This window comes from Brassica napus, chromosome C8 (genome assembly GCF_020379485.1).
Source record: "Brassica napus cultivar Da-Ae chromosome C8, Da-Ae, whole genome shotgun sequence".
NCBI lineage: Eukaryota > Viridiplantae > Streptophyta > Magnoliopsida > Brassicales > Brassicaceae > Brassica > Brassica napus.
In genome coordinates this window covers 27,492,187-27,505,793 of record NC_063451.1, presented here as the reverse complement: position 1 = coordinate 27,505,793, position 13,607 = coordinate 27,492,187, and the positions used below count along the sequence as shown (strand labels likewise).

Genomic DNA, 13,607 nt, shown 5'->3' with positions numbered 1-13,607 from the left:
CTTCAAGTTCTTCAACTTTTTAGAGAATCTATACATAGCTGAGGTAGATTGATATAACCCCACCGTAGTGTCCCAATAAGCTTTAACCATAGGCAGAAATGAAGAGACATAACCCATGGCATTTACATACTTAAAAGGCTTTTTAATATTTTCACATGGAGGAAATAGCTGGATTTTACACCTCATATGATCAGAACATCCACCTGGCTCAAATACCGAGTACGCATTGCTGAATCTTATTAGAGCTTCTTTATTTAGTAAAACTCTATCCAGCTTCTTGCATATTATTCCTTCCTCTCTCTTGTTGCACCATGTAAACTTTGGCCCTTGATAAGCCATATCAGTAAGATGGCAGTGGAGAGCCAGGTTCTGAAATTCCTTCATCCCATTAGGAACTCTCCCCGAAGTAGCAAAACTCGAGCTTTCATCTCCTTCCATAATCTCATTAAAGTCTCCCATAATGATCCAAGCTTTTTTTTTAAAACTAGCAGAACCATGATGATGTATTAGATCTTCCCATAATACTCTTCTTTCTTCCATTAGGTTGCTAGCATATACACATGTGAAGAAAAACCCTTCACCCTCTTTAAGTTCCACCCACACTGTAATTATCTGATCCGACTTGTAGACTGGAGAAATGCGAACCGTATCTCTCCAAAGAAACCAAATTCTTCGTCCCCTGCTATCTTCGTAATTGGTAATTGAGGACCAATCACTGAAAACTGTATTCAAAATACTTTCTGCTTTACTCTCCTTCACTCTTGTCTCCAAAATACATCCAAATCTCTTCTCCTTGCTGAAAATCCACTCACGAACAATGGAATGCTTCAAAGATTTATTCAGTCCACGCACATTTCAGAAAAAGCTCGTCATGATTATAGTTTTCGCCTAGAAGACCTTTTACTCTTCGGATTTGCATCCCGAGTTCTAGTCTTCTGGACTTTCTTCCCTCCTTTTTAGACTACTGCTTTCTCACTCTCCCTAGTTTTCTGTTCCAATATCTCATCCTCCAACAAATATTCCTCACTTATATCATGCTCCACTTCTTCCTCTATATTTTCTTCCTCATCCTCATTTCGTTCTTCCGGTAGAACTTCACTTTCTTCTACCTCATCCACACTCAATACAAAATATTTAGAAGCCGAAATCTGAACTTCAACTTCTTCTCTTCGCGGAGTTTTTGATTGTACCCTTCCCAATCTGCCTGGAGAAAACCAAACATTTTCCACAACTTACTTGCGTACTACCTCCCCCATAGCTCCTTTGTCAATAGATACTTCCTGAGTCTTCATCATCGAAGAACCAGTGACCATCAGTAACTCTTTCTCCATCTCTCTAGTTTCAACATCCTTTGTGGCTGTGTTACCAGCTTTAGAAGCACTTCCCAACACCACTACATTATCTCCATGTTTCTTCTCCCGTTTCTTCTGCACACAGACCTTCTCCGTATGACCCCATTTCTCACATACAGTACATCTAGACGGAAGCCAGGGATAGTAGAACTCAGCAGTAAACTCCTTCCCTTCTATCTCAAACTCAATCTCTTTTGGTAGCGTTTTGGAAACATCTACATTAACAAAGACTTTAGCCTCCTCAAAATTTGAACAAGCAATCGTCTCTGGATGCAAATGAACCGGAAACCCCACTGTACTCGTCATGAAACTTAAAGCTTCCCACGAAAACATATTAAGTGGAACCTTCCTCAGATGAACCCACATCGGAATAGCTTCCTCCTCCTGCTTCTCCTCTTCAGTTTTTGGTGTCCATTTCTTCACCATCATAGGAACACCAACAATATTCCACATCCCTATCTTGATTATCTTCTCTCGAACCTTTTGATTCCTTATCTTAAACCTCATAGTCGTTGCGTTAATATCAAAGACCTCCACCTTTGCTGTTGGATCTCCATAACTCCAGATTTTGTTTACCACCATGTGAACTTTCGCAATGTGAGGCGCAATATCTAAGAATTTCCCAACAATGAAATCTTCCCATAGTGGAGTAGATTCAGAGAGAATCGCATCCGGAATCACAACCTTATGCTTGCCGTCAATCGATTTAACCTCCACTTCATACTTTTTAAGACTCCTCTTATCCCGCGCCACTGAAACCCATTTCAGATCTTTCTTTTCCAATTACTGAACCCCAGATCGCTTTGTTTCCTTTGGCACCACTTCCTGAATCACAAGATTGATGCCTGGTGATTCAGATGATCCCGGCGGTGAGGCCGAATCCATCGGAATAACCCTCGTCGACGTCGTGCTCGAAATCGCCAAAATCGCCTAAAATATCGCCTCCAGTAAAACGATGCGTTTTAGCTCTTTTAAAAGAGATGGATATTTTGTAATCTAATGGACATCTGTATTTGCTTCTTACGGCTATAACAACCCAATAATCTTCTTTTTCTTCATTTTTTTTTAGATTCTTGTTTAGTTAGCTTCTGGTCACGATCGCTTTGCTTGGTGGAAAATGGAACTGAGAATCTGGGTTTATTCAGAGAAGGGCTTATGGACAAGGGTTTTGAAAATTGGGATGTTTTACACGAAAAGAAGTGTCTTTCGTGGCCAACAAGTGAATGCAGATATGAAGTAGAACTCAAAGCTGCCATTTTCTTTGTTGCTGATGAGCTCTTTGGGTATAAAGTCTTATCCTTTTTTTTTGGTAAACATGTTAAGCTTGTATTACCATTTTCAAATTTGTGACAGAATTTACAATGACAAACTAGTAGCAGAAGACAACAACAAAATGAAACTACAGATCACAACAACAAAAAACAGAAAGGAAAACACGATTTAGGAATGTAGCCGAGAGCAAGAGGAAAGACCACACAGGAAGCACTTGAAGGGTTTGGCTGGAGAGCACAACACGCAGGATCAGGAGCTTCAAAGGAAGGCACCAGTAAACATATGAGAACGAGCCGGTATATAATGGCTTGCCCAGGCACTCGCCTCCAAAAAATGGCCTTACTACAAAGCCCTACCACCTGTTGATGCGAAGACACCATCGGGAACCCGGAGTCGTAGTAGACGACAATGGGGCTGCACCGAGGCGGTGAATCGACGAACCAGAGCCTGTCGAAGCTCAAGCTCACAAACACCGCAAACAGCCACCTCTACTCCTCCTACCTGAAGTTCAGAGGCCCCTGACTACTCCAATAACCCTAAGACTCCCACCGGATCCACCAACACCCCAACTTCAACATAAACCGTTCTTATTTGGAAAGGCCAATGGATGATAACCCGCCACATCCACCAGACTCTGCACGGGAAAGGGACGCTAACACCACAGGGCAAGGAACCGCGGAACTACACCCTATCTGTAGAGGTGCTAGCAACACTCGTTGCCACCGGGATTGCTGTCCAAGGACGAAGCTAGGCTAGGCTAACAACAACCTAGGCTAACAATAACCCGCACGAGCGACAGATCCGAGAACCGGAGCTTGACCCTTCACCGCAAAAAGAAGCTCCAACAACCCGCAACATCAGAACGCCAACTCTGATTTAACGAAGAAGGAGAGCTCAGCCCTACCTCAAAGACAGGCAGCAATGCCTTCTAGCCACAAGGAGCTGCTGCACAAACCTGCAAGAAGAACTGCTAGAAGAGAATCACCACCACTACCAGAGCACCCGCTTGAGATCCATAATTGACTCCTTAACCAGCCACCTCTCACTGGCGATAAAAGACAGATGGATCAGAAGAGAAATCCCAAAAACGAGCACCCCCAACCGAGAACGAGGGTTTTGTCATCAACCACCACCAACTAACGCCGGAAGAAACGCCGGTGACCCAGAACACCACAACTGGAGCACCATCGCTCACCTTTGCTATCAGATCTGGCCAGATCTAAGCGATGTCTCGAAAACATCCTCGGAATAGCCCCCAAACCTCGCTCTCATAGCTACGCCTCACCACTGCTTCAGAACCCTAACCACTGGGCAGCCACACCAAGAGGATAATGAGACCACAACCGTAAGTATATCGGCGGAGCTAAAGAGAGGAAGAAGGAGGCGAGACAGGGGAGGAGAAGGAAAGAGAGAGGAGGAGGAGAGACAGCCGGCGGCGGCGGGGGCAGTGAGACCACCGGAGGCCACCACCGGCTGAGAGCGGCGCAACAAATTAGGGTTTTGTTAGAGAGAAGGGAGAGAGAGATTGAACTTCATTCCAAGGATTTTTTAAATGACCTCACGATCTACTATTTGGTTACAATGAAACTATGCCAGCTCGATTTTGTATCATAATTTAGCAATTTAAAAGTTAATTATGGTTATGAGAAGTTTAAGTTCACATGTTAATCATATCTATTTTCAATAGTTTTCTCATTTTTGTGTCGTTTTTTTTATTTTGGTTATTGCTCGATATAAATATTGATTTTTTTAGTTTATTCTCATTTCGTTATTTTGTTTTGCCCTGAGATTTTGAAAATGTTTAAGATTTAAAATTATTAAAGAGATACATACTTAGGTTAAGATCTGCGTCTTATGCAGAACAAATATTTTATATTTATTACTTATTTTATGTTTTCTTCATATTACGAAATAATAAAATAATAATTATATATTAAATAACTAAGAAATCTGTTACTATTATGTAATAAATTGGCGTGCGCATATAAATCAAACGAACACTCTTGTTTATTCGCAATCATTTTAGGGTAAAAAATCAAAACAATCAATTTTATCTGTCGTATATGATATATAATTAAATTTAAATGATATTAACATAGATATATAGTATACTTTTACTTTGGATATTTATTAAATGAGGTTTCTACTCGTATGATTTTATGATTATTTGCATATTTGTGTAACAAAATTTTACACCAACGCTTTTTTTAATGTGAAATGTTTAGTGGTTTCAATAATTTATAAACATTTAAAATAAAACAATCAAGATTTCAAAATTAAAATATTAATTTTTCAATATATGTTCAACGCATATATCAAAATATAAATATGTATTTTCATATGATGTATAGTTTAATTTAAACGATATGAAATATATATATATATAAGTATATATATATATATATATATTAAAATAAACACCTATTAAAATAAAATTATTTATTCAAATTATTTTATAATCATTGTATCTTATTGTAGAAAAAAGTTTAAACCTTGACACAAAAGTTTATGTGAGACTTTTAACAGTTTTACTAATTTATATTCGTTTTGAAAAATTCAAAATACAACATATACAAAACAATCTAAATTTTTATCATATGATTAATGTAATTGTATAATTTATTTAATAATAAATAATTAAACAAAAATGATAGAAAATATCCAGATTGTTAGCAAATCTTTATTATTTAAAATTATTAATTGCCATATATATCTTAATCACATTAGGTAATTTCTTAGGTTTTATTTAAGTAAAAAATATATAATAATTTCAATTTGATAAATGAATGGTCCATAATGAACATACTATATACTATAACATTCTCTAGCAATTTAATTTTGGAGTAACAAAATTCTCAACTAATTCTCAAGCCGCTACGTAAGGAAAATTAACATTCTAATTACGTGACAACTCAGCATGACACTTTTTAAATTAGTACAAACTACATTAATATATATGAGATGTTAATATTCTATATTATTTTGATAAAATAAAATAAATCAAATAAGTATATGATATGAGGAACAACAATGCAAAGAAAGAGATTGATTTAAAGGGCGGGTAATTAATTTGTAGTGGAGTTTTCAGTTGAGAATAATGTTTTATTTGATTTAAAGATTGGTATCTTGTAAAATGAACCGTTCATAGTGTGACTTAACATCTATTGTTGTTGGCTAAAGAAAATATCATTAATTGATATTTTTCTGGTCAATCTAGTCAACCAAGCACGCCGCCAAGCCTCCGTCTGGTCCAGATCTGCCATTCTCCGGTGTTTGGCGCTCACTCGCCGGCACCGGAGATGATTTCCTTGTCTTCTTTCATCTATGGCTGTAGCAGTTGGTGGTACTTAGTTTGCTCTCCGGCGACGTCTCTTCCCCATCAGGTTCATGCTCGTCTGAGGAACGAGGAGGTTTAGAGGTTTGTCTTTCGTCTTGTTTAAAGAGGATATCGTGTCTCTAGCGCCGGTGAAATTCGATGGATGGAACCGGTTTCGAGTTTCCTCAGATCTGTGTCCTCTGCTCTTGTTTCTCTCGGGAGTTTGAATCTAAAGCTTCCATGTTGGGTTTTAGTGTTTGTCTTCGGTCTTGTTTCAGTTACGGTGTAAACGGTGTTTCAGTTACGGTGTATGTAAAGAATGCTCAGAGTTTTCCAAAACGATAACTGAATTAATAAAAAGCCAAGTGCCTTATAAAGGCTTACAAAGAAACAGAACTGAAACAAAACTACCGAAACAAACGGACATTACGTCCACAAACAACTAAAGCCACTAAGACCTATTTCTACGACAAATAACTTTGGCAAATAACAGAATATGACCAAGTCATTTAATTGAGAACTAACGAACTTAATAAACTCAACATTCCCTCCCTTGAACTAAACCCTTTGACAAGGTTCAGTTCAGAATCCCCATTCCAAATGCTGCTCTGATCTTCTGAAACGAGGCCAACTTCAATGGTTTTGTCATTACGTATGCCAGTTGCATCTCGGTTGGAAAATAGACCAGCTTGATGATCCCCTGCTTGGATAAGTCCCTCAAGAAGTGATAACGAACCCTGATATGTTTTGATCTTCCATGCATGACTGCATTCTTGGACAGCTTTATAGTAGACGTGTTGTCGCAAAACAACACCATCTCTCCAGCTTGACCGTGACTGATTTCCTCTAATATCCTCCTCATCCATATAGCCTGACACGCACAAGTAGCAGCTGCTACATATTCAGCTTCAGTACTCGAAAGAGTTACAATCGGCTGCTTTCTTGAGGACCACGCTACAGCTCCTCCACACATCAAAAATACATAACCTGATGTACTCTTGCTGTCATCTATGTCTCCGACGTAGTCACTGTCAGTGTAGGCTATGAGTTCGCTTTCTTCTCCTCGTTTGTACCAAATCCCATACTCCAAAGTGCCTTTCAAGTACCTCATGATTCTCTTCACAGCAGCAAGATGTAACTGAGTTGGACTTGACATGAAACGGCTAATGAGGCTTGATGTTAGGAGTTTTGAGGGCTCCTAAGACAAATGTTGTAGTATAGTGATTGTCGAACCAGTTCTGAGGGATATCAAAGCAATGAGAATGCAAGTACTCACTTAATCTAAGTGCAACCAATGATTTAGATGAGTTTTAAGCTATGACTAAAACTAAAAAGCAATAACAAAATGATACTTTCTTGACTAAGGGAAAATAGAACTCATGGGCATAGGGATTAGACCTTGCGTGGTCAAGTATCGAACTAAGGATGGCAAATGATCAATCAAACTATCGACCTTAAGCCTAGACACAATTCTAAGCAAGCTCTATGTCTAGATGAATGCTCATTTGCTAACATATCTCAAACATCAAATGTCTTTGGTTGAATAATATGAAAGCAATCATTACTAACAAGTCTATTAGCTATTTTAGCACATTAAACAACAAATGTCTTTGGCAAAGTATACTAAAAGCCTAGGAGAGTTGTCTCAGGCATTTCATCAAACACCTTTTGGGTGGGAAATGCCTATTGATCAACTTTTGAGTGGCCAACTCAGAAGATGCATTATGAATACTCTACTAGCAAGGAACAAGAATGATCTACACTAAAACATCCTAGAACTAACCTAATCACCCTTGATCTCCCTAACCCATGAATTCAAAAGGTGATTACTCACTCATCTCCATGATTCCTCTTAAACCCATATTGGATTTCAGATTAATCATGTAGAGAAATAGATAAGAAATCAACAAGAACACAAGAACATAACAATCAAAATCCAAGAGATAAACTTCTCAAGAGAGTTTTTGTGTATTTCTCAATAGATCCAGAGATAATCTGCCTGGCGGCCACAAAAGATGTTTAAAACATAGGTTTTTCCAAGTGCAAAACGTCCAAAATAAATTGCAAAAAGGTCCTTGAGAAATCATGATTTTCGGCAGCAAAATAACGCGGAGCGACTTGCAGGTGTCGCTCCGGAAAGTCGCTCCAGGGCCGATTTTTGGTGTCTCCGGGCGAGAGGTCCCGAGCGACTTTGGTGTGTCGCTCCAACGGGTCGCTCTGGATCGGGAGCGACCTTGGTAGGTCCCTCTGAGAGGTCGCTCCAGGGTCATCTAAGACTGTTCGGAGTAACGAGAACGCGAGCGACTTCATGGCGTCGCTTTAAGAAGGTCGCTCTGAGAAGTGGGACACAACGACTTCGTGATGTCGCTCCGGGAGGTCGCTCCCATGCTCGGTTCGTCGAATGGTCACCTTTTCACCTCTTTTGAGCTCCAAATGCACTCGAATATCTCCAATAACCTCATGTGGTAACCCAGTACCTAATAGAGACTCATGTATGCAAAATGCAACCTAAACATGGCTAAATCCTAGTCTATATGATCAAAATGCACATGGACGAATGGATAAGATAATGGAAATATGCAAGATATCAACTCCCCCAAACTTGTTCTTTTACTTGTCCACAAGTGAACTTTCTAGAACTCATAGGGAGAGAAGTTTGAAGGTGAGAGCTCATAGCCAAAAGAAACGCACAAAGCACTCAAATCAACATCTAAATTCAGCATTAGTACACCCTCTCTTATTATACTCTAGCTTCTCTAGGCCTATTCAACTCTTTTCATCCCTACACTCATCATCATGCATTCACACATGCAAATCAGCCAACTCTCAAGTTCATTAAGCATAGCATCAAGTGAATTCTTGCAAATGGTCAATTGGTCCAAATCATTTGGTTGAGTAAGGGAAAACTTTTATTCAAGTGGGTCAAGAGGTTCAAAATCCATGATCTTTTAAAGTGGTTTACTCTCAAAACAAGTAGCCTTGACATTGCACATAATATATCTAAGAAAGGGATCAACTCATGCATACAATGCTCAATCTCCATTGTTCTACCCTTTTCCCAATTATACAATTACACAATCATTCCCAAATGTCAAACCCAACTCACATCTCTCACCAAAAGATCCTAAGAACTTTAACTCCTTCTCTTTGAAATCTACAAGGGATTTTCCACAACCTCAAAACATTACTTAGCTCCTAACAACTTTGCTAGCCCCCTTTTTCTTTCTTTTTCTTTTCTCTTTTTTTTTTTTTTTTTAGATGGGGGCCAAGACTTTTCATAACTTGAGCTAGAGGTTTTTCTACTTATCCCAATAAGACAATTCACTTAAACACAAAGAGTCATTTCTTTTCCTTTTTCATTGCTCCCAAATCATAATCACAACTCTCACCCCCCCCCCACCTATAGCTAGACAATAGAGTGCCCAATCTAGCAAGAATGAAGATCAAGCATTGTCGTTCCCGATACTCTCAACATTATGCACATGTAAGACTTTCCGAAGAAGGCCTCACTCATCAAACAATGAAAGCTTAAAAGAAGGGAAAGGTTTTGGGAGTGGTCTACCACTAGAGTTTGTCAAAATAAGATTGGCATAAAGGATGTGACAACTCAAGTGTGTATAGCCATGACTCAGTACACAAGGGACCATGAGCAAGAAGCATTAAGTTCGTTCAGTTCAAATAAGGTTGTAGTTGGCTTCAAAGACTGAGTTTCAGCAATCAACAAGTTTCAGGAAGAGTCTTCAAGGCTCGAAGCATACAAGTGTTTTTGAGAGGTGCATAAGCTATTCAGGTGCAAAGTAATGTTCTTTACAAGGCATTTCAAATCATTGCTCCCAATGCAAGTAAATGCAACCTATATGCTCTAGACTCTCCTAGAAATGCCAATGATGCAAACTAAATAATTTTTTTTTTTTTTTTTATGCAAATATATATGTATAATGCAATGCATGAGACTCAAAATCATCAAAGCAAACGTGATCAAATACTTGGTACCTCCCCCAAACTTAAATGACACAGTCTCTGTGTTGTCAAGGAGAGAGAGATACCCAAAAAGAGAAAACTAATATGCAAAAACGAAATGGTAATACAAGGGAAAGTAGTGGGTTACCTTCTATGGGAATGAGTAGAGGGAGATGCTCCCTCCTCGTCGTCCTCAGGTGGTAACTCTTCAAGGTGCTCATCAGCAAGAGTGCCCATCTCTTCAATGTAGAAGGCTTGCCTGAACACAGTTGGTTTCTTCATTTTCTCCTTGATGTCAAAGTGGAGAACATGCCCTTTACCCAAATGGAGATCAATCGTGCCTTCTTTCACCTTAACAATTGCTCCTGCTGTAGCTAAGAATGGCCTTCCAAGAATCAATGGGTCCTGAGCCTCCTCACCCATCTCAAGCACCACAAAATCTGTAGGTATCTCATACCTTCCAATCTTCACAGGTAGGTCCTCTAAGATGCCCACAGGGTACTTCACTGAACGATCAGCTAACACCAGAGAGAGTTTACACTTCTTGTACTGAGTGAATCCAAGCTTTTTTGGAACAGACAAAGGCATCACGCTGACACTAGCTCCCAAATCGCAGAGACATTTCTCAAATACCATAGGTCCAAGAGCACAAGGTAGTGTGAAGCATCCTGGATCCTCTAACTTCTCTGGAACATCAAGCCTTTGGATGATGGCACTGCACTCATGGGTAAGAATCATCATGCTTTCCATTTCCTTCTTCTTTGCAGCTACAACATCTTTCAGGAACTTGTTGTATTGAGGAATCAACATGAAAGCATCGATGATGGGCATTGCAACCTGAGCTTCACTCATTTGCTTCTCAAACAAAGCCTTGTACTTCTCTAGCAGCTGCCTCTTGAATCTACCAGGGAATGGTAGTTTGGGTTCATAGGGAGGAGGAACAAAAAATTCTCACTTGCTGGAGCAAGAACTTCACCATCTTTCACTGTTTTCTTCTCTTCCCCCACCTTTCCTTTACCTTTGGCTTCCACAATCTTCTCCAAGATTTCATCATTGATTTTCTCATCAACAATCACCACTTCATCATCTAAGTTGATGGCCACCTCCTCACCTAGTTTCTCAGCATCCCTGGTGAGGGTTGTAGGAGGTAACTGCTTACCACTCCTAAGGGTGATAGCTTTGGCCTCCTTGGGGTTTTGGTCAGATTTTCCAGGTAGAGATCCTTGCTGGCGAGTCTGGTGAGTGTTCATGGAAGCAAACTGATTCTCTAAATTTTTGACTGTAGAAGCAAGATGTGAGAACTTGTTGTTGAGCTCATTGTAGCTCCCATCAATCTTGGAATGAAGGTTCTTCAACTCATAACCAACATGCTTCTCACTTCTAGTCTGAGACTCCAAGATTTGTTTCAGCATGGTGTCAGTGCTGCTCTCTTGAGGAGCAGAGGAGCCAGATGAGGGGTTTTGCTGAGGTTGATAGCTGCCTTGCTGGTTGTTTCGAGGCGGATAACCACTCTGTTGGTTGTTGGGATAGGATTTTTGTTGGTAGTTGTTGTACTGAAAGTTGGGCTCTTTTTTGTACCAGCTACCATTGTTGTTGATGAAACACAGCTCTTCCTGACCTTCCAAACCCTCAACCTCATGGACAACAGGTGGTGTCTCTTGGCTTGGGTTACCAACAAAGTGCAGCTGCTCTTGTGTGGCTTTATCAGCAAGGAGGATGTCTATCTTATCTGTAGAGCTTTCAACTCCTTCCTCGTCTGCTTATCATCTATTCGACTACTTCTGTCGTGGTCTCCACTGTAGACTGCATCACTCTTAACCATGTTGTCAACCAGCTCCTCTGCATCTTCCTCAGTTCTCCCCAAGAAGAACCCATTGCTAGCTGTATCCAGCCTGGCCTTGTACTTAGGAAGAGCACCACGATAGAATGTGCTCAGTAACCTCTAGCCTTAGAGAAACCATGGTGTGGGCATTCAGCTTGGTAGCCCTTGAATCTCTCCCAGGCTTCACTGAAGCCTTCCAAGTTCTTCTGTTGGAAACTGGAGATCTCATTTCTCAGCTTAGCAGTTCTTGAGGATGAGAAGAATTTCTCCAAGAATGCTCTCTTGCACTCATCCCAAGTAGTGATAGAGTCGCTGGGTAGTGACTTCTCCCACTGACGTGCCTTATCCCCCAAAGAGAAAGGGAATAACTTCAGCTTTAAGGCATCCTCTGACACACCATTGGTTTTTGACAACCCACAGTAGCTGTCGAACCTGTCCAAGTGATCGAATGGGTCCTCTAAAGCCAAGCCATGATATTTGTTGTTCTCGATCACGTTGAGGAGTCCTGACTTGACCTCAAAGTTGTTGGCTACCACAACCGGTGCTCGGATTCCTAGTCTATGACCAAGAATGTTGGGCCGGTCATAAGTACCAATGGGTCGAGCTGCCCGCGGTTGGTGTTCTGCTCCTTGCGGTGGATCTGCCATATCAATATCCAATCTCTGCAAGTGGGCTTGTTGTTCTTCTTCTCTTGTAGCTCTAGCACACTCTCTCTCGAAAGCTCTGATGTCTGCTACTATTGGAACTAGGTTTGATGGAACCCTGCTCCTCAAGTTCATACACCTGAAAGTTAAAGGTAGGTGAAGAAGAAGAATCAGTAACAAAAGAAAATAAAAATGACTTAGTCTCAAGTAAGTGACTAAATCTCAATGTTCAATCTACTCAGAATTTGGCAACGGCGCCAATTTGATGTTAGGAGTTTTGAGGGCTCCTAAGACAAATGTTGTAGTATAGTGATTGTCGAACCAGTTCTGAGGGATATCAAAGCAATGAGAATGCAAGTACTCACTTAATCTAAGTGCAACCAATGATTTAGATGAGTTTTAAGCTATGACTAAAACTAAAAAGCAATAACAAAATGATACTTTCTTGACTAAGAGAAAAGAGAACTCATGGGCATAGGGATTAGACCTTGGGTGATCAAGTATCGAACTAAGGATGGCAAATGATCAATCAAACTATCGACTTTAAGCCTAGACACAATTCTAAGTAAGCTCTATGTCTAGATGGATGCTCATTTGCTAACATATCTCAAACATCAAATGTCTTTGGTTGAATAATATGAAAGCAATCACTACTAACAAGTCTATTAGCTATTTTAGCACCTTTAACAACAAATGTCTTTGGCAAAGTATACTAAAAGCCTAGGAGAGTTGTCTCAGACATTTCATCAAACACCTTTTGTGTGGGAAATGCCTATTGATCAACTTTTGAGTGGCCAACTCAGAAGATGCATTATGAATACTCTACTAGCAAGGAACAAGAATGATCTACACTAAAACATCCTAGAACTAACCTAATCACCCTTGATCTCCCTAACCCATGAATTCAAAAGGTGATTACTCACTCATCTCTATGATTCCTCTTAAACCCATATTGGATTTCAGATTAATCATGTAGAGAAATAGATAAGAAATCAACAAGAACACAAGAACATAACAATCAAAATCCAAGAGATAAACTTCTCAAGAGAGTTTTTGTGTATTTCTCAATAGATCCAGAGATAATCTGCCTGGCGGCCACAAAAGATGTTTAAAACATAGGTTTTTCCAAGTGTAAAACGTCCAAAATAAATTGCAAAAAGGTCCTTGAGAAATCATGATTTTCGGCAGCAAAATAACGCGGAGCGACTTGCAGGTGTCGCTCCGGAAAATCGCTCCAGAGC

General features: G+C 39.9%; 1 protein-coding gene and 1 non-coding gene across 2 annotated transcripts; one reads left to right on the top strand and one right to left on the bottom strand.

Annotated features, from left to right (window-relative positions):
* Positions 1-6,517: 6,517 nt before the first annotated feature.
* LOC125591955 (secreted RxLR effector protein 161-like) lies at positions 6,518-7,096 on the bottom strand. Its single transcript, XM_048766894.1, has one exon. It carries the CDS (start codon positions 7,094-7,096, stop codon positions 6,518-6,520), a length of 579 nt encoding a protein of 192 aa, XP_048622851.1.
* Positions 7,097-11,854: 4,758 nt separating this feature from the next.
* Positions 11,855-11,961, top strand: LOC125592068. The gene has a single exon (XR_007327918.1). It is a non-coding gene; the product is annotated as a small nucleolar RNA R71 (small nucleolar RNA).
* The last annotated feature ends 1,646 nt before the right edge of the window (positions 11,962-13,607 follow it).